A 27640-nucleotide genomic window follows, 5' to 3' on the forward strand; every position below is an offset into this window, starting at 1 on the left:
GGAACGCACCACGGGGCTGGGGGGGGGGACACCGCGAACCTGGCGCCCTGCACTCAAGTATCCCTAAATTCTCAACAGGGTTTCCTACTGCCAGATATATCACTGCTGCGTGTTACCTGGGAAGAGAGGGAGGGTCTTCTACAGCAATGTGGATTCTGCCCTGGCCCCTATGCAGCTTGCCTGTGTGCAGCCATGGTCCCCCCACCCCTCGCTGCACATTGGATCGGACGAGTTAGCCTGACCGGGACAAGGACCACGGTGGCTCTCCCTATAAACTTGCGAAAGCACATTGCCCACGCTCTGGCTGCAACTTTTCAAGAGATTACCGAGGCAGATTACAGAGACGTGATAGAGCAAATCAATGGGCTATTCCACGTTTAGGCATGCATGCAGGCAGCCATAACCTCAACCGTCCTCTCCCAAAACATAAAAATCTGCTTACCCCGAGCACGCTCCTCAGCTTCTTCCTCACCAGCAACTTCCAGCTGCTGCGACTGGCTAGCCTCCTCCTGGTTTGAGAAGAGCTCCTGGCTGCATGCCTCCTGGGACTCCGGGGTGTCTCCTTCCACCCCAGTAGCCTGACTCTTGGCTTCCTCTACACCCTCCCCCACTTCTCCCTGCTCTGAACTCTCCATCGTGCTCCTAGGATTGGCAGTGGGGTCACACCCAAGTATGGCATCCAGCTCCTTGTAAAAACGGCAGGTTGTGGGGGCAGCTCCTGAGTGGCGATTTCCCTCACGGGCTTTGCAATAGGCACTCCTCAGCTCTTTTATTTTGACCCTGCACTGCAACGCGTCCCGTTCACGGTCCCTTCTCAGCAAGGACTGTGATATCTGCCCATAGGCATCATAATTTCTCCGGCTGGAGCACAGCTGTGCTTGCACAGCTTCCTCACCCCAAACACTGATGAGGTCCTGCAGCTCGGAACTGTTCCATGCTGGGGCTCGTCTGGGGTGTGGAGGCATGGTCGCTGATTGATTGAATGATTGATTGCACTCTACACCTGGCTGAGCAAACAGGAAGGGGATTTTTAAAATTCCCGGGGCATTTAAAGGTGGGGTCAGCTGAGCCCAGGGCAGTGGAGTGTGCATGATTACCAGAGAGGCTTCTAAGGTATGCTGGGATACCTCCTTATACCCCGGAGGTCAATAAAAGCGCTGGTGGGCGTCCACACTTGCTGACCAGCGCTGGATCACCAGCGCTGGAATCCCTACACCCGAGGCTCGACCGGGTGTACAGCCAGCGCTGCAACCAGGGAGTTGCAGCGCTGGCCGTGCTTTGCCAGTGTGGCCACATCCTAAGTTGCAGCGCTATAACCCCCTCACCAGCGCTGCAACTCTCTAGTGTAGCCATGGCCTTAATTTTAATTAGCAGGTCTTCAATGTAGATGTCACATGAGCGTGACTAGGTATTGAAGGAAATTATATGTGACTAGAGGGCTCTGCTTTAGGTCTTGTCTACAAACTGACAAAAACGGGAGGTGTACACACTACAAAGCTACTTTTGGCCGCAAAACTCTGCTGTTACCTCACCCATTTTGTCTCTCTAATATCCTGGGATCTACACGGCTACAACAACTTTTAAAACAGGAGCAGTTTGCAGTCACCAACCATATCTCAAAGCTCCTTTCTAAGGCCTCGTCTACACTACAGAGTTTTGTCAGTAAAAGTTATGCTCCCGAAGCAGCCTGCTCTGCCTGCTTGCCTATGGTTCTGTGATTCCCTCTGTTCTCCCAGTCTCCTCAGCTTTTGGGAGCCACATCCTGAGCAGCTCTGTGAGCTCTCGGTGCTGAGGAATGTCTTAGCAGCACAGCAGTCCATCCCCTGCCCCCCGGCAGCACCAGTCTTCCTGCCCCTGTTCCCAGTGCAAGGCACCAGGAGCATTCCATGTTAATGATTTAATCTTTGAAAGGAGAGGGGTGCATGCCTGCAGGGCAGCATAGATCAAAACAGTGAGCAGAGCAGTCAGGGCAGGAATTGTGGGATACGGGGGGAGGCCAGTTATGTCGACAAAACGAGCAGCAGTGTCTACACTGACACTTTATCACTTTAACTTTGTTGCAAAAGCTTTATGCCTCTTGTTGAGGTGGCTTTATTTTGTTTATTTTGGGCCAACTTCTGTTGGTGAGAGAGACAGCTTTGGTGTGCTCACCATTTAGAAGAAGGCAAGGACACTTAGGTTATGTCTACACTAGAGACCTTACACTGGCACAGCTGTACCAATGCAGCTGCACCACTGTAAGATAGCTCTTGAAGCCACTCTATGCGGACAGGATGGAGAGCAACATAGCACTGTGCACACTACGACTTATGCCAGCAAAATGTATGTCGTGTTTTTTGACACCACTGAGTGACATAAGTTGATTCCGCCTGGTGATGTTCCCAGGCTCCTCAAAACCACCATTCACAGCTACAAGATTTTTATGAAGAAGCCCCTACCCCAAAGAATCTCCCTTGGCTGAAGGGAACAACTCACTGATATGGAAGGCCCTGAAAAAGGCCAACAGAAGGCTGCCTTGTAGAGTACAGCCTTACCCTCCAAACGAGAGACTCAAGGAAGAACCTCAACTAATTGCCTAAGGACCTGCAAGGACCCTGGCTTCCTGACATTGCTCTGCACCCCAGGAGTGTGGCCCAACCCTTCCATATGCTGGGGACCATCAATCCACAATAGGGATCCAGACAACTAGCAGACCTGCAGTAAAAGAGCACCCTAGACAACCAGTTAGCTATAGCAAGATCGTGAACTGCCAAATTTGGGGTTCTGATGTAGACCAGGCCCTGGATAGCGCTCCCCCCCCCCCCCCCCGAAACTCCTCATGCCATTGTGTAAGGTAAAAAAGTGTGTGGTGCAAGTGCTCTCTTGGCAGTGGATATTGATTCTAGTAATCAAGATTCCATAGGGCTCCCGGCATCTGTTCTAGCACTGCCTTGGCTTCCTGTGCTAGTGCTCTGAATCCATTGACCTGCAACTAAGGGTATGTCTATGGTGGCAAGTTCCTGTGCCACAAGTTATACCACTTTTATTATAACATTGGAATGAAGCCTCTGTTGCGTGTCCACACTGCTCTCCTTGTGACACTGGAGCGCATCTACATTAGCAGCTCTTGCAATGGCAAAGACAACAGTGCATTGTGGTAGCTATCCCACTGTACAACTGGCCGCAGGGTGCTTTGGGAAGGGTTTGCAATGCCTCATGGGGGCAGGCACAGCATCACATGATGCAGGTTCCCCAATCCCATTGTTGCATGGACATCCTACTACATTGCCAGCTGCTTTTCAACTGAAGTTGGCGGGGGCAGGGGAATGTGTGATAGGGAGTGTGTGTGTGTGTGTGTGTGTGTGGAGGGAGGGAGAGAGACAATGTGTTTTGGGGAACAGAGAGTGTTTCAGCATAAGAACATAACATAAGAATGGCCATACTGGGTCAGAACAAAGTTCCATCTAGCCCAGTATCCTGTCTACCAACAGTGGCCAATGCCAGGTGCCCCAGAGGGAGTGAACCTAAGAGGTAATGATCAAGTGATCTCTCTCCTGCCATCCATCTCCACCCTCTTACAAACAGAGTCTAGGGACACCATTATTTACCCGTCGTGGCTAATAGCCATTAATGGACCTAACCTCCATGAATTTATCCAGTTTTCTTTTAAATGCTGTCATAGTCCTAGCCTTCACAACCTCCTCAGGCAAGGAGTTCCACAAGTTGACTGTGCACGATGTGAAGATCTTCCTTTTATTTGTTTTAAACTTACTGCCTATTAATTTCATTTGGTGACTCCTAGTTCTTGTATTATGGGAATAAGTAAATAACTTTTCCTTATCTACTTTCTCCACATCACTCATAATTTTATATACCTCTATCATATCCCCCCCTTAGTCTCCTCTTTTCCAAGCTGAAAAGTCCTAGCTTCTTTAATCTCTCCTCATATGGGACCGTCTCCAAACCCCTAATCATTTTAGTTGTCGTTCTCTGAACCTTTTCTAGTGCCAGTATATCTTTTTTGAGATGAGGCGCCCATATCTGTATGCAGTATTAAAGATGTGGGCTTACTATCAATTTATATAAGGGCAATAAAATATCCTCTGTCTTATTCTCTATCACTTTTTGAATGATTCCTAACATCCTGTTTGCTTTTTTGACCACCTCTGCACACTGCATGGACTCTTCAGAGAACTATCCACGATGACTCCAAGATCTTTTTCCTGATTTGTTGTAGCTAAATTAGCCTCCATCATGTTGTATGTATAGTTGGGGTTATTTTTTCCAATGTGCATTACTTTACATTTATCCACATTAAATTTCATTTGCCATTTTGTTGCTCAATCACTTAGTTTTGTGAGATCTTTTTGAAGTTCTTCACAGTCTGCTTTGGTCTTAACTATCTTGAGCAGTTCAGTATCATCTGCAAACTTTGCCACCTCACTTTTTACCCCTTTCTCCAGATCATTTATGAATAAGTTGAATAGGATTGGTCCTAGGACTGACCCTTGGGGAACACCACTAGTTACCCCTCTCCATTCTGAGAATTTACCATTAATTCCTACCCTTTGCTCCCTGTCTTTTAACCAGTTCTCAGTCCATGAAAGGACCTTCCCTTTTATCCCATGACAACTTAATTTACGTAAGAGCCTTTGGTGAGAGACCTTGTCAAAGGCTTTCTGAAAATCTAGTTACACTATGTCCACTGGATCCCCCTTGTCCACATGTTTGTTGACCCCTTCAAAGAACTATAATAGATTAGTAAGACACGATTTCCCGTTAGAGAAACCATGTTGACTTTTGCCCAACAATTTATGTTCTTCTGTGTGTCTGACAATTTTATTCTTTACTATTGTTTCGACTAATTTGCCTGGTACTGACGTTAGACTTACCGGTCTGTAATTGCCGGGATCACCCCTAGAGCCCTTTTAAAATATTGGCGTTACATTAGCTATCTTGCAGTCGTTGGGTACAGAAGCCAATTTAAAGGACAGGTTACAAACCTTAAGTAATAGTTCCGCAATTTCACATCTGAGTTCTTTCAAAACTCTTGAGTGAATGCCATCTGGTCCCGGTGACTTGTTAATGTTCAATTTATCAATTAATTCCAAAACCTCCTTTAGTGACACTTCAATCTGTGACAGTCCTCAGATTTGTCACCTACAAAAACCGTCTCAGGTTTGGGAATCTCCCTAACACCCTCAGCCGTGAAGACTGAAGCAACAAATTCATTTAGTTTCTCCACAATGATTTTATCGTCTTTAAGCACTCCTTTTCTATCTCTTATCATCGAGGGGCCCCACTGATTGTTTAGCAGGCTTCCTGCTTCTGATGTTCTTAAAAAACATTTTGTTATTACCTTTTAAGGTTTTGGATAGCCATTCTTCATACTCCTCTTTGGCTTTTCTTATTACATTTTTACACTTTATTTGGAAGTGTTTATGCTCCTTTCTATTTAGCTCGCTAGGATTTGACTTCCACTTTTTAAAGGAAGTCTTTTTATCTCTCACTGCTTCTCTCACTGATTGTTAAGCCATGGTGGCTCTTTTTTAGTTCTTTTATTGTGTTTTTTAATTTGGGGTATACATTTAAGTTGGGCCTCCATTATGGTGTCTTTAAAAAGCGCCCATGCAGCTTGCAAGGATTTCACTTTAGTCACTGTACCTTTTAATTTCTGTTTAACTAACCCCCTCATTTTTGCATAGTTCCCCTTTTTTCAATCACGTGCCACAGTGTTGGGCTGTTGAGATGTTCTTCCCATCACAAGGATGTTAAATGTTATTATATTATGGTCACTATTTCCAAGCAGTCCTGTTATTATTACCTCTTGGACTAGCTCCTGCGCTTCACTCTGGACTAAATCTAGAGTTGCCTCTCCTCTTGTGGGTTCCTGTACCAGCTGCTCCAAGAAGCAGTCATTTAAAGTATCGAGAAATGTTGTCTCTGGGTTTCGTCCTGAGGTGAAATGTTCCCAGTCACTATGGGGATAATTGAAATCCCCCACTATTATTGAGTTCTTAATTTTGATATTCTCTCTAATTTCCCTTAGCATTTCATCATCACTATCACTGCCCTGGTCAGGTGGTCGATAATAGACCCCTAATGTTATATTCTTATTAGAGCATGAAAATACTATCCATAGAGATTCTATGGAACATGTGGATTCACTGAAGTCTTTTACTTCATTTGATTCTACATTTTCTTTCACATATAGTGCCACTCTCCCCCCTTGCATGACCTGTTCTGTCCTTCTGATATATTTTGTACCCTGGAATGATTGTGTCCCCTTGATTGTCCTCAGTCCACCAGGTTTCTGTGATGTCTATTATATCAATATCCTCCTTTATCACAAGGCACTCTAGTTCACCCATCTGATTATTTAGACTTCTAGCATTTGTGTACAAGCACTTTAAAAACTTGTCGCTGTTTAATTATCTGCCCTTTTCTGATGTGTCAGATTCCTTTTTATCTGAACGTTTCGTCTGATTTGGCCCTTACATTATCCTCTTCCATCCTCTGTTCCTGACTATAACCTAGACAATCTCTATCAATAGATTATCCTCTAAGAGAAGTCTTTGTCCAATCCACATGCTCGTCTGCAGCAGTTGGCTTTTCCCCATCTCCTAGTTTAAAAACTGCTCTACAACCCTTTTAATTTTTAGTGCCAGCAGTCTGGTTCCACTTTGGCTTAGGTGGAGCCCATCTCTCCTGTATAGGCTCCCCCCATCCCAAAAGTTTCCCCGGTTCCTAATGAACGTAAACCCCTCCTCTCTACACCATTGTCTCATCCACGCGTTGAGACTCTGAAGCTCTGCCTGCCTACCTGGCCTTGCGCGTGGAACTGGGAGCATTTCTGAGAATGCCAACATAGAGGTCCTGGATTTCAGTCTCTTCCCTAGCAGCCTAAATTTGGTCTCCAGGATGTCTCTCCTACCCTTCCCTACGTCACTGGTACCTACATGAACCAGGACCACGGGCTCCTCCCCAGCACTACACATAAGTCTGTCTAGATGGCTCGAGAAATCTGCAACGTTTGCTTGCTGTCTTGTATGTTCAGACTAGGACAGGAAGCAACCAGTCCTGAGGGCAGGAGAGGGGGAAACCCTGACATCAGCTCTCGCCACACACACACACACACAGACATACACACACACTCTCTCTCTCTCTTTCTGTGTTCATTGAACACCTGCAGAGGCCAATTACAGCCCTGGAGTCTCTGCACAAATAGCCTTATGACTCTGTTTGAGGTGGTTTTTTTGCAGTGATGCAACTGAGGAGTTTCTGCACATAAAGTGGCTTGGCAGTGTGTACATATCTGCAGTTTGAGCACAAAAAGCTGCTTTACTGTGCAGAAACTTGCCAGTGTAGACAAGCCCTGAGAGAACATCAGCTATGCTGTTGTTAAGCTCAGGCACATGCTTGACCGTGAAATGAATGTTTCTGTTTGGTGGTGTTAATTGTTAAACATCTCTACACAGAAGAGAGAGTGCTTTGAGAGCCTTAGTCACATTAAGGATTCCATGCAGGTGAAATCACTACCTCCCTTCCCTATAAAGGGCTGCCATGTTAGGAAGGCAAATCTCTCACTTTCACAGGTGGTGGGGAAGACATGAGCGAAAATTAGCCCTGGTGTCCTGTCCTTAAATCCAGCAAGCGTGGAGTTATATGCATTCCAGCTGCTGTCAGGGAGTACAGAGGAGACAGACTGAGACAAGTCTCTACTGAGATCACAATGTGCACATGTGACAAGCATGGACTATTTGGAGCAAGTAGGACTCCATTTCTGGGGTGGTTCTGCTCATTTAGCACCGGAACTGCACTCCCCATGCTCACTTGAGGGCACACAAGGAGAGAGCAGGAAAAAATTCCAAAGTTGAGCCATTTCCACCATTTAGGTATCTAGTAATGAGTGTTTAGTTCATCTAGCAAATGACTGGTGCACTCTCTCAGTAGCCAGGTCCATGAACCACCCCTCTGACTGGAAGAATTCCTCACTGGCACTGACTGATGTGCTTGAGCAGGAATGGTATGCAAGGACAGAGATAGATATACTGAAAGTCATTCTTAAGGCATTGTCTAATAATGCAGGCATTGGCTACAGAATGGGAGTTAAGCTTCCACCTACACTAATGCCCTGACTTGAGGCTACAGTTAGGACATGGGGCTCAAATTCTCCCATTTAACACACCAGACTGCAGCCCAGCAAAGCTGAAGGCTGTATCATGCTTTGGTGACATGCTCAGTCTTATGAGCACTGAGGGACAGAGGTACATCAGAGGCTACCATATTTATCCATAGTCACAGAATGGCAGAAATTCTAATGTAGAAGCAGCTCCTAACTTGACAAGCAGAGTGGGGCCATGGCTACACTAGAGAGTTGCAGCGCTGGTGAGGGGGTTACAGCGCTGGCTGTACACCCGGTCGAGCCTCGGGTGTAGCGATTCCAGCGCTGGTGATCCAGCGCTGGTCAGCAAGTGTGGACCCCACCAGCGCTTTTATTGACCTCCGGGGTATAAGGAGGTATCCCAGAATTCCTGTCCACAACAAACCGGAAGAAAGGGAGAGCTCGGAGTTCAGCCAAACTGCTTATTTAAAAAACAAACACAGCTCCTGTTTGCTGAGCGAGCGGAGGCAGGCAGGGGAATTACTTTGGAATGTTCACAGCTGTTTGCTTGAAGAGAGAAACAGCACTCTTGCGGCAGAGGGGCAGGGGGAAGTCCGAGTTGAGCAGTTGCTTATCTGGTGGCTATTTAGGAGTGCATAATTTGCATTTAGTGAATGAGAGAGGGGTGGGGGAAGGGGGTCAGAACTTTTAAAATGATTGAAGGTAGGCACTGTTCAGTTTCTTCCAGTCCTTAGAACTTGCAAGGCAGGGAGCTGAGAACAGTGTCAACTCCAAAAATCCATTCTCTCTGTCTCCTCCATGCTCCCTGTCACATTCCACCCCACCCCCCTCTTTTGAAAAGCACGTTGCAGCCACTTGAATGCTGGGATAGCTGCCCACAATGCACCACTCCCAACAGCGCTGCAAATGCTGCAGATGTGGCCACACTGCAGCGCTGGTAGCTGTCAGTGTGGCCACACTGCAGTGCTGGCCCTACACAGCTGTACGAACACAGCTGTAACTACCAGCGCTGCAGAACTGTTAGTGTAGCCATGGCCTGAGTTTGGCTCTATAAGCAAGGGTTCATTGGAGGGGGATGTCTCTGTTGAGACACTACCTGGCTAACCTAAGCTAACAATCAGCTCAGTTCTGCAGAGTCTCACATACAAGCTCCTTCCCACCGTTTGCTCAATGGATGATTATCACAGGGCTTTTCAAGCATCTTTCACTAGATAATCTATTCATACCTCTATTGTCTTGGTTTCCATTGGAGAGGGTGGGGCTCAGCAAGGTGAGGGAGTAGTCATTTGCCTTCCAATTGCAAATGATTGTTCTCCTTCAGCTTGTACATTAGAATTTGAAAGGCTGCATTCTCGTGGACAAAGATTCTTGTACTTCAGGAGGGAGGAACAGAGATAATCAGTATGTTTAGGAGTGGAAATGTCCCATCTTTGGAGTGAGACACTGGATACAGTCTCAACAGTCTAAGTTCCTAACCACAATAAGGAAGTTTGCCCTAGTGTAATTATGTAAATGTGCAAATCTCATAACTAAAGTGCATCAGTCTGAAGCAGGGCTTTAATCCATTAAACTGCTGTAGGGAAGTACCTTGAGTCTATATTTGGAGTGGAAATGGACACTCCCGAATAAGTGTCTGATTAAAACAGTCTTTCTGCCCACATCTCATCACCAGCAGTATCAACACCAGACATACTACCTATGGCCCATGATTTTTCACATCCAAATTTCTATGTTGTACTTATGTATAGGCTACAAGCATGCCTAGTGTCTCACAGGAGATTAGGGAGAGACCACAAGCACAGACAAAGGCACAAATAGAAAGGGGATCTGTACTAGGAGCAAAAACTAAGCCAGGGAGTGTGAGACCCAGTCCCAGATCAGGACGATCAGCCCAGCCACCACACTGCCCTGCTGGAACAGTAATGGGCCCATGGTAAGAACCAACTAGATTAACATAGGAAGACAGTTACTAAAATCCATCCCACAGGTAGGGGGCAGACTGGACTCACTCACACATCCAACAGCAGCTGCCACCAACTCAAGTCCTGCAGCCCCTCATGGGCATGGCCCATAGCCTGAGGCAGCAGCCAGGAATCTCCACTTGGGATCTGCCCATGTGATGGAATTTAGCCCTGCCCTCCCTAGGAATTCCTAGTCCCACACCCTCCCCGAGACCTGGGAGCACACAGGAGAGCGGAGGCATCCTTTACCTTGCTGCCAGAGTTGGCCCCACAGCAGCTTCACACGGGGCACCACAAAAATGAACCACTCTGGGGTAAAGTGATTCAGACACAGTCCCACCAGCTCACATGCCTCCTGGCCCACATGCAGCAGCAGGAGGCAGAGCCCAGGGAGATTGTCCCACTGAGTCCTCATCTGGATGGGCACAGCAGGGAGGGTGGGGAAACAAGCAACCAGGAAGTGTTTCTGAGTACCTGGCTCTGATCATGGCTCCAAATCTTGTGCAGGGCCGCCCAGAGGATTCAGGGGGCCTGCGAATTGCTGCCGTTCCGCTCCGGGGGTCTGGGCCCCGCGAGAATTTTCCAGGGTCCCTGGAGCGAGTGAAGGACCCAACTCCTGGGGCCCTGAAAAACTCTCGTGGGGGCCCCTGCAGGGCCTGGGGCAAATTGCCCCACTCCCCTTCCCTCCCCCGGGCAGCCCTGATCTTGTGCCAGATCCCATGAGATATTACGGCTCCAAATCTGTGCTGAATCCTGCAAGATCTCAAGCCTACCCCAGAAGTCACATAGAGGCTAGAAATCCCACAGGACCTGGCCCATCCTGTTCATTGTACCATCTCCCATTGTGGGAGCTACCGAAACACACTCCTTGCCAGGCAGAGGGGCTCTCTTTGAGCTTACATAAAGCTCTTCAAGAGACACAATTAACTGGATATTTAGTCAATTTCAAAAAATTATTTAAAAGTTTCAGGTACTATCCTAAATTTCTCTGCCAATTTTTGTGCTTTTTCATAAATTTATTTCATATTTTAAAAAAATCTCTCTTACTGTGGAAGACCCACAAAAACAGGTTAAATTGCTTGTATACAAAATACAGTACAAATTAAAGAAGCTGAAATACGGAGATTTTTTTCTTTAATTGTGCCATTATAGTAATTTTAAGTGTTATTTGTAACAAACAATATTAGGGAAAACATTTCCTGCAGAAATATGACTGAGTGACCTTTTACTTTTTATATTCATTCCCTTGTAATTTGTTCCTAGACAAAAGTAACATATATTAATTGCCTTATGCTTAATTAAACCTAGTTAGAAAGAATACACAGCTTTGGTCATTTACAGTATTCTAGTCCTTGAACTGGTGGATACACAGTTACATGCTGCTATGCGTATCCTGTGTATCATCTCTGGCACCCTGTGTCTGACTTCACTCCCATGGCTTCCAGTTCTAAGCAATATTGCTCCTCCTCATATCAGACGAGAGGTTGCCACTGGCAAGTACTGGAGAAAGTACGCACCAACTCAAGCCTTCCGCTGCACAATGACCTTTTAAAACCACCAGCTGCAAGGTTACCATCACATCGCCCATTATGGTCTCATCCTCCACGCCAGGATGTTAGAGTGGAAACACTTTGGCGAGAGGGATGGGATATCTGTTGTAATCCCTAACCAGTTCCTCGTTGCCGACCCCATAATTTGCTCGCCTGGTTTTGACCTGCCCTGGTGCCAATGTTCCCTGTTGAACAGGTTCGGGACCAGGCAAGTTCTCTGTGCAGCCAACCAGTATCGCTGGGGCCTTCGTGACAGCCCTTTGTGTAGCTGTGGCGTGACACAGCCGATGACGCACATTGTCAATGAATGCCTGCTGACTAGGTTCAGCAGTGGCCTAGAAGAACTGCATCACGCCACTGAACATGCCATCGCTTGTCTAGACAACGATGCACATGCTAAATAAATAAATTCCTTGAAGCAATATAAATATTTTTTTCAGAGAGGTATAGTCTATATACATGACTGGGAACCAAGCTTTCCTGTTCTAATCCTGGATTCAGGGACGGCTCCAGGCACCAGCACACCAAGCACGTGCTTGGGGCGGCAAGCCGCGGAGGGCGCTCTGCTGGTCGCTGCGAGGGCGGCAGACAGGCTGCCTTTGGCAGCATGCCTCCGGAGGATCCGTTAGTCCCGTGACTTTGGCAGACCTCCTGCAGGCTGCCGCAGAATTCATGGGACTGGGGACCTCCCGCAGGCAAGCCGCCAAAGCCAGCCTGCCTGTCATGCTTGGGCGGCAAAATACCTAGAACCACCCTTGCCTGGATTTGACACAAAGTCCTTTGTGGGACTTCTCTACAGAAGGAAATTGGGCCCCAATCTTGCAAACACTTAAGCACATGCCTAATTTGACTACGAGTTGTCTCACTGATTTCAGTGGGAATGGTTACAGTAGTAAAGTTAAGTACCTTAAACGTGTAGCAACAGTGAAAGTTGTTATGTGGACATGGGTATCCTTGCTACCACTGTGTCATCTAGACTTACTCTGAGTGTGGTTAGATGAGCTGGTGGAATGAACTGCCACCAGTGGAGCTGCCTGCCCCCCTTGTGGTGTAGTGGTTGAGATTTCCCAAAAGGTGCAGTGTAGATTCTATTGACATCTTGCCTTGGGTTAGTTTTCCTCATTTACTCAACTGCAAGATGGGGGTGATAATCAAGTATCCATGCATTGTGCAGCAAGCTGGGTCTAAATTCTGCAGTAAAGCATCTTCGTTTCTCTGGTACTTCAGTGCTAAATTTAAAAGATGGAAGATTTTGCTGACTGATTTAAATATGAAACTGAATAATAGAAGTATATTGTATGTTGTTTTAATTTATTTTACATTGCCTCAAAATTTCCATGGTCAGTATACCCCATGTATTTGAATTAACAAGTCAAATCTCCATTGTTGATGTTTAAGGCTATGTTTTAGTCACAGGTATTTTTAGTAAAAGCCATGGAGAGGTCATGGGCAGTAAACAAAAATTCATGGCCTGTGATGTGTCCATGACTTGTACTATATGCCCCTAACTAAAACTTGGGTGCTCTGGGGCAGGGTACGGCCCAGGGGCACTGCAGGTATTCTGAGGCAGGAGGCCAGGAGTGCTATGGATGCTCTGGGGGTCTGGACAGGTCTGGTGCTGGGACGGGAGAAGGGGTGGGGAAGGGGCAGGCAGCAGTACATAACCTGGGTCCCCTGCTGCTGCTGAGTAGGGGTTGGTGAGGTTGGCAGGCTCCCTACCCGGCTCTGCTCCTCCATGGAAGCGGCAACACATCCCTCGTCTCTTTGGTGAAAGCGTGACCAGGGGGCTCCACATGCTGCCCCAAACGCCAGCTCCATAGATTTCATTGGCCGGGAATCGCAGCCAATGGGAGCTACCGGGGTGCTGCCTGTGGGCAGAGACAGTGCGCAGAGCTAGGAGCTAAGGGAAGGACATGTCACTGCTTATGGGGAGCTGCCTCCCTGCCCCCAAGGTAAGTGCTGCCCAGAGCCCTCACCCCCTCCCACGCCCCAGTCCTGAGCCCCCTCCCACATCCAAATTCCTGTGGATGCTAGGAGGCAAGGGGACGAGACTGCCCCAGCAGTGGTTGGTGCGGATGGCTGGGGGGTGCCCGAGCTGCTCAGGTGGCCCCCGGTCAGCTGCACCGGCCGCTGCAGAAGTCCCGGAAAGTCATGGAATCTGTGACCTCCGTGACAGACTCAGCCTTTTTGATGTTGTCTGGGAGAAGAAGAAACAACTGGTTTTGGCATGTTGGCAAGGATCAGTTAGAGTTTTTATAATCCTGGAAGGTGTGAGAGTGGTTTTCATTTTGGGTACATAGGGATTGGTTGGGGCTTCAGTTTTTTGTTTTGTTTTGTTTATGGCTTTTTTAGGGGGAGGGGTCATATGTGACAAAATCTTGAGGGAAGGGCTTGAACTCCTAGATCACCTCCCAAAAGTCCATTGCTGACATGGCAATAATGTTATTGACATTTTAAATGATCGCTGATCTTCAGAGCTAACCCCCTACATTCTCCAAAGTGAATGCTGAAAATCAATCTCTGAGCTACTGTTTCAGGCTGTCTGTAGACCCAGGAAGATACCACTGCATCAGTCAGATTCGGTTCACATTCAGAAATTTTTCTTCTCAATCATAAGTGCTAGAATCTTAAATTATTTCTTAAATGCAAGGTTAGATTCTGCTGCACAGTTCTGTGGCAAGATGAGTTCTTCAGAAAATCCTATGCAGCAGACTAACAAAATATATGATCCCAGATACCTACTTCTCTCACAGAGGTGCTTTGATGATTGAATGGTTTATTAAAGTTAATATTAATATCTTTAAAAAAGAACAGTACTATGTAAGTGTCTAGTACTTATATTTCCCCCAAACCATATGGATATAAAAATGAATTTAAATGTGAAACTATTTCTAGAAGTGGTGAATTTTTTTTATGTGAAAGAAGAGAAGGAATGATACTTTGAGCTTGAAAATTATAATACATTTTACCCGTATCCCTCTCTTTTTCCCCTTCCACCCCACCCCTTGCCAATACAGCTTTTACAGAAGAATGGACAGATATCCAACATTAATGGTATAGCGGAAGAGCAAGTGGAGCTGAACCTCCAGCCAGGGGAGCTGAATGGACAGCAGACAGAAACAGTTGTAACAGATGGTAAGTAAAAGTCTACAGTGAATGGTCTAGTTACAGAGCACTGAGGATAGCTTGATGGACTGGGAAATGAAATAAGAATCTTCTAGCCATTTCCTATGGAGCACTGAGTTCTGGTTTTGTATCACCAGTATTTTTAGGGGGGCTATTGTCACTTCATGGCACACTATCACAAGAGCTTTGCCTTCACCAGATAAGAAATCCCATACAAAGGGAATCTGTGCAAATTTTCCAAGCATCGTGTTTCAGGAGTGGTTTTTCTCCACTTCCGCAAAGAGCACTCTAATCAATCCTTGCAGTTGCACTGCCTCTGCTTGCCTGTCCCACAGTACCCAGAACAGCTCTTGACTCAGTGGATTGAGGTAAATTGGGCAAAATATTCTGGGAAATTAAGGAGTTCAACTTCCATAACCTGGTAAGAATCATAGCCATTTCTACAACCTACCCTCACAGTAGAGGCCAGTAGTGGACAGTCTGGTAAGATGCAGGCTAGAACATCTGAAGGCACATTTGCTTGTTACGTTTGTTAGCTGGCTATGTTGTAGTCCGGGGGGAGCTACAACATATATATCATATGTGTTACCATGCATCTTAATGGGGCTTTTCAGTCTTTTTCAGCTAGCACAATTGAAAAAGACACACTTTTTGCCTGTCAAGACAGGCCTGAGAGAGTGCAGGTTCTAATTTCCAGAGTGGTATTATTTAATAACCCAGAGGGGATCATAGGACAGGGTTGTGTTTCCAAGTGCTTTGAGTTGCCGCATTTGCAAGATTTTTATTAAAGTTGCAATGTTTATTTTCACATAATTGCATTACATAGAGCCCTGATACAACTGTGTCTAAAAGCCTGTACATGTAGGGCTGGACCTTTTCTCACAGGATTTGTTGCTACTTGGTTAGAAAGAAGGATGCAGCGCCAAAAAATCTTGGCCTATGTCTACACTGCAACACAGTGTGGACTACGGGGCTGTGAATTGCAGGGCGCACCAAAGTGCTGGCCGCTAACTGCCCCGTTTGGATGCGCTGGCACAAATGAAAAGGTATCCAGTTTGTGTTAATACAGGCACCATGTAAGCAAGCCCTTGGTAGCTCTAAAGAAAGTCCTCAAGTCACGGCATAGTAGATCAGATTGTTTCCACTCAGCTGGAGGAAGCATTATCAGTTTGCTTCTCTTGAAACTAGAAGTTTGTGCTGCCTGGGCATACATGCTCCTTTCATGGGAGAGAAATTCTTGCATACTTATCCATCAGTTCCATTAATAGCAAGAAGCTTTTCCAAAGTGAGGAGAGGCAAGAGTGTGACAGTCTCTTGACCCAGGGCCGGCTTTAGGCCGATTCGCCCGATTCCCAGGAATCGGGCCCTACGCCTTAGACACTTTTTTTTTTTTTTTTTTAAACTTACCCCGAGTCCTTGGCTGCGATCTGCTCCGGGGTCTTCCCGTGGTCCCGCTCCCTTGAGCGAAGCGCAGGCGGGAGCATGGCAAGCCCCGCTCTCCCGACTCGAGCCCCGGCCAGAGCGCGGCAAACCCCGCTCTCCTGCTGGAGCTCTGGCTGGAGCTCCGGCTGGAGCGCGGCAAGCCCCGCGGCCCCGCTCTCCCGGCTGGAGCCCCAGCCGGAGCGCAGCAAGCCCTATTCTCCCGGCTGGTGCTCCGGGCCCTTTAAATAGCCTCCAGAGCCCTGGGATAGTGAGGGGTTCCGGGGGCTATTTAAAGGGCCAGGGCTCCAGCTGCCTCTGCCATCCTGGTCCTTTAAATAGCCGCTGGAGCCCCGCCACCCCCATGCATTCCCCAGGGCTCCCATGGCTATTTAAAAGGTCCAGGGCGGGGTAGAAGATGGGAAGCCCTGGGCCCTTTAAATAGCCCCCAAAGCTTTGGGATAGCAGGGAGCTTGGGGGCTATTTAAAGGGCTGGGGCTCCAGCTGCCTCTGCTGCATCCCCTGCCCTGCCCATACCAGCCCCGCTCCCCCTGCCTGCAGCCAGCTCTGCACCCCGTGCCTACAGCCAGTCCCTGTCAAACCCCCTGCCGTGTCTCCAGTCAACCCCTGCCACACTCCCCTGTGGCCCTGCCCAAAGCCAGCCAGCCCCCCACACACTGCTGCCCGCACCAGCCCTGCACACCCTGCCCTGTCTCCAGCCAACCCCTGCTGCATCCCCCTGCCTGAAGCCAGCCAGTCTCACACTCCTCTGTCTCCAGCCCTGCCAACCCCTGCTGCATCCCCCTGCGGCCCTGCCTGAAGCCAGCCTGCCCCAATCTCCAACCAGCCCCGCACGTGTTGCCCTGCCTGCAGCCAGACCCTACCTCCAATCAGCCCCTGTCCTGCCTCCAACCAGCCCCATGTCCACTGCTGCCCTGCAGTTCCAGGACAGTAACCCTGCACACCTGCTTCAATGAGGGGGGCAGGGAGCTGCTGGGACCCACACATGTGAAACGGCAGTCATTAATAACCAATCAACAGCATATATGATGCAATGTACATAATATATAATTTTATTATTTATATAGTTATAGAAAGTAAATAATACATGAAAGAAATGAAAGGCTATTTTTCCCAAATTTTTTTTAAGTCATCCCTGCCAGGGTCCCACCGAAAATGTTCGAATTGGGCCCCGCACTTCCTAAAGCCGGCCCTGCTTAGACCCCTTTTGACTCTAGGAATATTCTTCAGGCTGCAGGTAGTAGTGGACACTCATCAGATTAATGATGTAGCCACAAAGGAGCTCTCTCTCACTTAGGGCACCTCATCTGTCCTGTGGCACTTCCTTCTGAACATCTGGTTACTGAGGAGTGTAAGCTCTAGAGGCAAGATTTCAGTCTATCTGCCTTGTGTCTGCTTGCATCTTGGAGGAAGTCTGCTTATGGGTATTTCAGCCATAAGGGGAAAGGCTTTATGGTATGGTATACTCGAGGCCATGTATATTCCTTTAACTATATCTAGGCTTGGCAGAATTTTTTTTCCCGAATTTTGATAATTAATATCCAGTTTTTATTTTATTTTTATTTTTCATGTTTTTTTTCATTTTTTAAATTATTTTTATTGTTACAGTTGCTGGAAATTAAGGGGGAATGAGGTTGGGATTAGGGCTAGAGTAGCACTGAGAAGAGGGCTGGAGACAGCTTCTTGCACGGCCAAGGGGCCCAAGACACCAAGGTGCAAGGTGTGGGGAAGGCTGCGGTCCTGGATCGGCAGAACAGAGACCTCGTGCCAGGACTGCAAAGAGGAGGAGGAATACTTTGTACAATATTCTTCTCATCCCCAACACCCTCCTCCGACTTTTGCTTGACAAAGGGCTTGTCTACATTGGCACTTTACAGTTGTCAAGGTTCCTTCCCCACTCTCAACTTTAGGGTACAAATGTGGGGACCTGCATGGACACTTCTAAGCTTAATTACTAGCTTAGATCTGGTAACTCTGCCACCATCCAGAAATTTCAGTGTCTGGAGCACTTCCTGTCCCCCTCAAAACTCTCCCCTCCCCTGGGTGGCCTTGAGGGACTTCACCAATTCCCTGGTGAATACAGATCCAAACCCTTGGGATCTTAAAACAAGGAGAAATTAACTATCCTCCCTCCTTTCCCCCACCAGTCCCTGGTGAGTCCAGATCCAATCCCCTTGGATCTTAAAACAAGGAAAAATCAATCAGGTTCTTAAAAAGAAAGCTTTTAATTAAAGAAGAAAGGTAAAAATCATCTCTGTGGAATCAGGATGGAAAATACTTTACAGGATAATCAAATTCGTATAGCCCAAAAGAATCCCCTCTAGCCCTAGGTTCAAAGTTACAGCAAGCAGAGGTAAAATCCTCTCAGCAAAAAAAAAGGACATTTACAGGTTGAGAAAACAAAAATAAGACTAATCCGCCTTGCCTGGCTATTACTTACAATTTTGAAACATGAGAGACTGATTCAGAAAGATTTGGAGAGCCTGGATTGACATCTGGTCCCTCTTAGTCCCAAGAGCGAACAACACCCAAAACAAAGAGCACAAAGACTTCCCCCCACCAAGATTTGAAAGTATCTTGTCCCCTTAGTGGTCCTCTGGTCAGGTGTCAGCCAGGTTTACTGAGCTTCTTAACCTTTATAGGTAAAAGAGGCATTAACCCTTAACTATCTGTTTATGACAACAGTGCTTCAACTTTCTCACTCGGGGTGTGTGAAAAAAAAGACTCCTAAGCACTGCAAGTTTAATTGCTGTAAAGTGCCAGTGTAGACAGTGCACTAGCACTGGGAACTACGCTCCCATGTATCTGGTAGCTATTCCCCTTGTGGAAGTGGTTTATTTAGAGCGCTGGGAGTGCTCTCTCCCAGCGCTACGTCGTGATTACACCAGCCATGTTAAAGCAGCGCCGGGGCAGTGCTTTAACGTTGCTAATGAAGATGTGCCCTGATATTACCTGGGCCAGTCTCAATATAATCTTTAAAACAAACAAAAAAAGGCCTTTGTTTGCTTAACATTTTCAGTGACTTCATGTCCACACATGAAGACTAACCCTGTTCATAGTGATTTTGACACCCAAAGTGAGCGAGTGACAATCTGTAAGGACTGATAAACTTGATATTCAGTTGAATCTTCTCCCAAGGGGGCATCCACTTGATCTGGCTAGCAGTTTTTTAATTTCTGTCTCTTCAGCAGGTTGTCATGTCAATCACAGAAGCTCCTATCTCCATTTACAAAGACCTTGAAGATTACACTTTGAAGTATACTAAAGTTTTTAGGAAATCTACCTCGTTGCTGTCCCTGGACACTAACTTTCTGGGCACTATTGCTGCTGATACACCAATATCATAAGGAGATAGCAAATGGCTTTCTTTACTGTTATAATTAGGGGTTTTGATTAATTGCAATTAACTCACGTGATTAACTCTAAAAATTAATTGTGATTAAAAAATTAAGAACGATTAATGGCAGTTTTAATCATTCTGTTAAAAATAGAATAAAAATTGAAATTTATTAACTATTTTTGGAAGTTTTTCTACATTTTCAAATATATTGATTTAAATTACAACACAATATAAAGTGTACAGTGCTCAATTTATATTATTTTTATTACAGATATTTGCACTGTTAAAAGGTTAAACAAACAGTTTTTTCAATTCACCTCATACAAGTACCATAATGCAATATCTTTTTGTCCTGAATATGCAACTTACAAATGTAGATTTTTTTTGTTACATAACTGCACTCAAAAATAAAACAATGTAAAACAGCAGTTGGCAACCTGCGGCCCATGGGCCGCACGTGGCCCATCAGGGTAATCCGCTGGTGGGCCATGAGACAGTTTGTTTACCTTAATCGTCTGCAGGCATGGCTGCCCACAGCTCCAAGTGGCTGTGGTTCGCCATTCCCGGCCAATCCACTTTGCCCACCACTGATTGCCAACCACTGATGTAAACAGGTTGCCCACCACTGATATAAAATTTTAGAGCCTACAAGTGCACTCAGTCCTATGTCTTATTCAGCCAATTGCTAAGACAAACATGTTTGTTTACATTTAGGGGAGATAACGCTGCCCGGCTTCTTATTTACAGTGTCACCTGAAAGCGAGAACAGGCATTCACATGGCACTTTTGTAGCCAGCATTGCAAGGTATTTATGTGCCAGATATGCTAAACGTTCATACGCCCCTTCATGCTTCAGCTACCATTCCAGAGGACATGCTTCCATGCTGATGACACTTGTTAAAAAAATAATGCATTAATTAAATTTTGACTGAACTCCCTGGGGTAGAATAGTATGTCTCCTGCTCTGTTTTACCCGCATTCTGCCATGTATTTCATATTATAGCAGTCTCGGATGATGACCCAGCGCATCTCGTTCGTTTTAAGAACACTTTCACTGCAGATTTGACAAAATGCAAAGAAGGTACCAATGTGAGATTTCTAAAGATAGCTACAGTATACAACCCAAGATTTAAGAATCTGAAGTGCCTTCCAAAACAGGAGAGGGACGAAGCATGGAGTATGTTTTCAGAAATCTTAAAAGAGCAACACTCTTATGCGAAAACTACAGAACCTGAACCATGTAAAAAGAAAATCAATCTTCTGCTGGTGGCATCTGACTCAGATGATGAAAGTGAACATGTGTCGGTCTGCACTGCTTTGGATCGTTATCAAGCAGAACCTGTCATCAGCATGGACGCATGTCCTCTGGAATGGTGGTTGAAAATGAAGGGACATATGAATCTTTAGCTCATCTGGCATGTAAATATCTTGCAATGCTGGCTACAACAGTGCCATACGAACATCTTTTCTCACTTTCAGGTGACATTGTAAACAAGAAGAGGGCAGCATTATCTCCTGCAAACGTAAATAAAATTGTTTGGTCTGAGTGACTGGCTGAACAAGAACTAGGACTGAGAGGACTTGTAGGCTTTAAAGTTTTACATTGTTTTATTTTTGAATGCAGTTTTTTTTGTACATAATTCTACATTTGTTAGTTCAACTTCCATGATACAGAGATTGCACTACAGTACTTGTATTAGGCGAATTGAAAAATACAATTTCTTTTGTTTTTTACAGCACAAATATTTGTAATAAAAATAAATATAAAGTGAGCACTGTACGCTTCGTATTTTGTGTTGTAATTGAAATCAATATATTTGAAATTGTAGAAAACATCCACAAATATTTAAATAAATGGTATTCTATTACTGTTTAACAGTGATTAATCATGATTAATTTTTTTAAATGCTTGACAGCCTTAGTTATAATCAGTGGGACCACAATTGAAGGTCATATCATGGTTTTTATTCTGAAGTGGGATTAGTAAAATTAGTAATCTCGAATCATAAATAGCTTCATTGTAAAAGCACGAGGCAGAGACAAAGAGCTATTACTTGCTTTCAGTCTCGGAGCATCAGTCCAGGCCCAATATATATGTGTCTGTTACATGTTCTGGGACAAAAGTTCTAAATTCTCTCACCACTTAGCCTTTAGCTGTTGTTCACAGGGTATCTTTACATTAGAGGCTAAATTTGGAAAATTTGTGTGTCTAGGCACAACCCTGGAGGCTTACTCAATTCTGGGTTTATAGGAGATACTGTGTTTCTCCTTCTGTCTGCATATAGAAAGAAGGATGTGTATCAAGGCAATACATTTGGAGAGAAGTAGTAAGTGTTTGTACGTAACCACTTCTTACGTTCCACATAAAATTTATGAAAGCAAGGATGTATTGTTTAACACATTGTAAGCTGAAGAGGTTTCAAACCTTGTTGCTGATTATGTATAGCCAGACATGCACCAAAGGTCTGTTATGCCACTCTCAGTGCCAGGCATGTTACCTTTATTAAAAGTAATCTACATACTTATTTTGGAAATGAAGGGAGTATGTGATGTGGTAGTTGTTGTCCAGGAGAGTGATGAGGTTTGAACCATGCTTAATGTACTGTTTGCATTTCAAATTTGCTTTTGCATGGTGTTTTGGGATGGTTTTGTTTTCATGAGTTCTAGTTACTGTATGTCTCAATGTATTTTGATGGATAATATACATTAATTTATGAGCAATGTTACTCAAATACTTAGTGTAAATACAATGGATTCTGCAGGTGACAATAGTTAGGATATAGTATCCTCTAGGGCAGGGGTCCCCAACGCGGTGCCTGTGGGTGCAATGGCACCCGCCAGGGTGTCTAAGTGAGCCCGCATACTGGCTGGTGAACGAGCATCCGCCAAAATGCCGCTGACAAGCAGCAGCATCCAGAGGTGTCGCCGCCGAAATGCCACCTGTGCTCTAGGGAATGTTAGGCTTTCATTTTCTGATTTGAAGGTTAATAAATTCATTTTGTTTCCATATCATTGCCAGTATGACTGTTCTCAATATCACTGTTCTTAATGTCATGTAACATCAATTTGTCACATAACATCATGACAAAGAGATATAAAAACAACTTTATTTAACAACAAACAAGCAGCCTGGCTGCAATAACTATGTCTGGCAGCACCAGACCAAAACAAATGTAAATAAAAAGCATACATAGTCCCTCCACAGTCAAGCACTGTGAAGAGTGGAAATGTGCTATATTTTGGTTTATGTTCTCCTGGTCCTAGCTATGGTCTAACTGTAGAATGGGGAGGAGAAAATGGGATAATCTAATACGTTAAGCCTGTTCTGTTATGTGTTACTATGAATCTGCCTGTGTGTCTGCCTGTGTGTATGAGGAGGGCCATATTGAAGTACTTGAGGATGGCACGTAGTCTGCATGAGCTATCTCACTGAGCTCCTGTAATCTCATGGTCTCCCTACAAATATCTATTGCCTCATGTCTCCTCATGATTCCCTTTATGGCTTAGAGATCTTATCTCTGTATCAGCCCTGAAGGCTTATAAGCAGCATTATCCTCTTTGAATTTGTCTCTTCAGCTCCATTTAATTTATTGATCATTGTTCTCATTTCCTTTTGCAATTCCACTGAGATGTCACCCATGCTTCTGTGCTGGTTCCCTCTTATCTTGCCAAATGCTCTGCCCATTTAGCTACAGGACTGCAGCTCACTTATCTGGCCTATGATGGACCAACATTTCTGAGTTCCTTCTCCTAGTACCAGGGCGGGGGAGGGTCTAAAAAGGAAAAGCAAAGCAAAAGGTTGAAAGTAATATTAATGCATGTCGCATTGCTTTGTCAGCAGCATACTTCTTTTTCCTTCAAAGGAGTCTTAACGGTTGCAATTCTCAGTCTCTGAGGATACTCTGTACAGCCTCTTTTTTGAAAAATGAAGCAGCAATATCAAAATGCTATCTGTTAACTGATGTTTTTTGTTTTATTTTAGAGCTTTAGAATTGGCTGTGAGTCAGAGCAAATAGTCTCTGATAAGGCTACTTGAAGGCATCAAGACACACATGAACACCCAACAGTGGCCATCTGAAAAATGTTTCTTCTAAAGCTATGATGATGCTACACACCTCTTGCAGTGGTGTGTAGGGTATGTGTAGCTACACACCTTAGTGAAAAGCAGGCTGCATCCTCACTGTTGTGTGTAGCTACGCATCAGTGAAAAGCTCTGGTAGGTGGGAGGAGGCAGGGAAAGACTCCTGCAACAGGGAGCTTCTGGAGCCTTTCTCTGCCAGCAGGGGGGGCTCTAGGCATTTTGCCACCCCGAGCATGGCACGCCTCCAGGAGGTCCTCCGAAGCCGCGGGACCAACGGACCCTCTGCACACTTGCGGGAGGTCCGCCGAAGCCACAGGACGAGCGGGCCCTCTGCAGGCAAGCCGCAGAAGGCAGCCGGCTTGCTGCTGTCGCGGCGCCAGCAGAGCGCCCCTCACAGCTTGCCACCCCAAGCATGCACTTGGCGTGCTGGGACCTGGAGCTGCCCCTGTCTGCCAGAGGGAAGGACTCCTGCAGTCAGAAGTTGCTGGTTCTGGCAGTTCCCTGTTGCAAGACTCTTTCCCTGCAGTGGAGAAAGACTCTGAAAGCTCCCAGTGGCAGGGAAATTTTCCAGCACCTAGGAGGCAGTGGACTGCTAAACTGATAAAAATAGCAGAGAGGCACTGCTTGGGCATGTAGAGAGTGCATACCCTCAGGGTTCAGGAGTGTCTTTACTCCCCGAAGCAGTGCCTCACCGTCTACACTGCTATTTATACCTGTGCTAGGAGTGTGCTGTGTAGACGTACACCAAGGGTTCCAGTGAGGGAAAGGAAAGCTCCAATAATTTAAATAGTGGTGTATGCTGATTTCTCCTGGATGATGACCCAGGAGAACCTTGTTTGGAAAGGTGCAGGGAGCTTCAATGGAGGTGAGGGACAAGCAGTATTACACCTTTAATTTAATTGTAAAATTAAGGCTGGCTGATAAAGAGATAGTTGGAGTTGATTCTTGAAAGCTGGGGAAATATTAGGGCTTGGATAATTATTACCAATGGCAGATTTCCAGCCCTGAATGTGTTGACTTGCAGTAAGTACTATTGACAGATCCAAGCTTCCCCCCCCCCCCCACCAACTGTCAAGTGGGCCGTCACAATAAATATCACTCACTTTCAGATGTGCAATAGAATGCAGAATGACAATTTTTATGCCTGCTAAATAAATACTTTAGTTTGAGTGTCTAACAGTAGTGTGTGGACAAATTCAAACCATGAAGGGGAATTTCAAAGACAGAAATAGCAGTTTGGTGCCTAACTCCCATGAAAAGCTTGATAGGAGTTAGGCATCTAATTGCCATTTCTGTCTTTCTGCCTCCTGCCCTCACCCCTACCCACAACCCTCCATCATAATTTACAAGCTGCAGCCTGATGCTGATGTTGCTCAGTACAATAAATATCTGGCATTGCAATTTCTGATACTGTGTCTCTTTCTGTTTTTTTGCTAACACACACCACAGAACTGGAAGAAAAGATTTTTGTTAAAAATTCTGTACCCTGACCCTTGAATTAAAGTTCTCTGAATCCATTAAGTAGTCCTGCAGCAAAACCGTGGAAGACAAAACTGCAATTTCTTTATATTTTTAAAGTGAAAAACAAGAAAACAAGAAAAAAACTGCCAACATACAAACAAACAACAAGGCTTCAACATACAAACAAACAAGGCTTCAGACAGCAAAAAAGGGAAAAGTTGGCACAAACACAAAGGGTTATAGGGCAGGGATGAATTTCCTCCGTGGGTCTGCATCTGTGGCCTCTTCACTGCTAAAAAAAAAAAAAAAAAAAGTGTATTTTTTAACCTGGGGGCAATTAACCCATGTGAGTTATCCTAATGAAGACCAGACACTTTCGTTTCACCATGGCTCGAGGTCAACCCCAGGTGTGGGGGCACAGTGCTGAACTTGTCTAGTTTACATCGCAACCTGGTCTTCCCTATGTTTTTACCTCAAGATGGCTCTCATGCATTAGTTGTCCCAAGATTAAAAAATGCATATTATTTAGCAGCAAAGATAAGGCCTGTGACAGCTACTGAGGTTCTGTCCTTTTTTTCTCCTATATTTTGGCAACACTGACATAGAATTCTGACTTTGAATGCAGAAGTCTCCAAGTGATGTTTAGTCTAGGGAAAACTGTATCACCACTGCAAAAAAAAGTTTTAATTTTAAGAGAAACCTTTTAATTGACCTGACAGGATTATGTTCATGGATGCTCAGTCATGACAAATTCATAGTTAACCCAATATTTTTAAAAAACAAACAAACCTGCAGCGCAATGGCATGTGTTTAACATCAGCAATTGATTTTCTTTGGAACATGTATCATGCTGTGGAAGAAGGCTTATTCTAAATATTAAATAGGAAATAAGTTAAACTTCAGAGTTTGGTACAAGACAGTTGTAACCCAAACTGCAAGCAATCCAATGTACACAACCTTATAGCAGACACATCTGTGGACTCCAGGAGCCCTTCGGAGATGGCTTCATTTGGCTGCATATTTTTCTTTCCCAGAAATAGTGAGATTATTTTCTCTTTTTTAAAAAGTGCAACATATTTAACACTCTGGTCCTGAAAAATGTTTGTTTTTTAAATAGTTTTCCTTTCCGAAGCTACAATACTTGAATGTATTTCAGAGTGGGAATGTATGGGGAAAGGTTATGGTATTTTGGACAAGGATAATCTGCACAATTTATTCTATGAACCTAAAACCATACCCAGCTTTAAGCATAATTTGGCACAGAGCCAGGACTTGTTCTTAATGTTCTTTTAAAAGAGCTTGTAACCAAAAAATAATTTACAAAGTTGATGGGTGATGAAGGCTAGCAAACATGCTGTGTTTTCATTTGAAAGCTAAGGCCTTTCTGCTCCCGTCCAGTGCAAAGGCATCCAGAGGAAAACAAAGGAAAGAAAATGAAAAACCTTTGTAGTTCCCTTAGTACAGTCATAGTATCTGTTCAATATCTCTCTCTGGTATGCAGAACTAGCAGAGGTGAGTGTGGAGTTTATCCTGTTTCCCAGTGACGTGGCATCTTTAGCAGCAACTGGAGTCAGTCTCTATGTGTTCAGGCTCTACCTCCAAGGAGGGATATTTGTGTGGGGATGTCCGGCCTAGTGTACTTCTTTATCCATCTCCCCACCCCCATCACCAAGTTGTATGAACATGTTACACTGAGGAAAAGAGACTAAACGTGAAAACCAGAAGGAATGTTTCTAAAGTCACCAAGGAAAGAAAAATAACACACACCCATTAAGGCTTGTTTACAATAAACTGCTACTGAAATAATTAAGGACTTTAAAAATAATTTTTATTTAATTCTTAAATTGGTTTAAAACTAATTATATGGTTTAGATCATTCCTGCAAATTTACCCATATAAGTTAAACCAGTGTAAATCAAGTTTAAACTGATATAAGTTTCAAGCCACACAATTGAAAAGATTTAACTAAATGGTTTAAAAAATCACGCTTTTAGTTAAATCAGTGGAATTTTGTGTCTAGACAATACTCTTAGCTGAATGTCCATAACTAATTTTCTGAAGTTGTCCTAAAGTGTCTGAAGGGGTCCTAAAGGCATATCTATGTTTCCACATGTGCTTATTGCATTGTCTGTTTCACATGGATCTGTGTTGTATTCATAGGTGCCAACTTCCCCTGTGCCCAGTGGGTGTTCAACCCACCCTTCCCAGCCCCTGGCCCCCCCCTTCCCCACCCTTGTCCTACCCCCATTCCACCCCTTCCCCAAAGTCCATGCCCCTGCCTTGCCTCCTCACCTGAGCAAGCTGCATCCCTGTCCCTCCCCTTCCCTCTCGGAAAGTCCTAAGTGCGCCAAACAGCAGTTAGGCAGCACGGGGGTGGGAAGCGCTGGAAGGAAGGGGGAGGACCGGGGATGCGACATGCTCACGGGGGAGACGGAAGCGAGTGGGGAGAGCTTGGCTGCCGGTGGGTGCAGAGCACCCACTAATTTTTCCCCGTGGGTGCCACAGCCCCGGTGTCTATAGTTGTATTTGGATCCCTCATTTTATAACTGTCATCATCCATAGATGGCAAAAACTCAG

The 27640-nt window shown here is 45.3% G+C and overlaps 1 protein-coding gene across 1 annotated transcript in view; it reads left to right on the plus strand.

Moving 5' to 3' along the window:
- Window positions 1-27640, plus strand: part of AKAP12 (A-kinase anchoring protein 12) — a 135860-nt gene that overhangs the window by 66926 nt on the left and 41294 nt on the right. The window contains exon 2 of the mRNA XM_030556582.1: window positions 14633-14750. Within this exon, the coding sequence (XP_030412442.1) occupies window positions 14633-14750 (118 nt within the window). The remainder of the gene's footprint in view (window positions 1-14632; window positions 14751-27640) is intronic.

This window comes from Gopherus evgoodei, chromosome 3 (genome assembly GCF_007399415.2).
Source record: "Gopherus evgoodei ecotype Sinaloan lineage chromosome 3, rGopEvg1_v1.p, whole genome shotgun sequence".
Taxonomy (NCBI): Eukaryota; Metazoa; Chordata; order Testudines; family Testudinidae; genus Gopherus; species Gopherus evgoodei.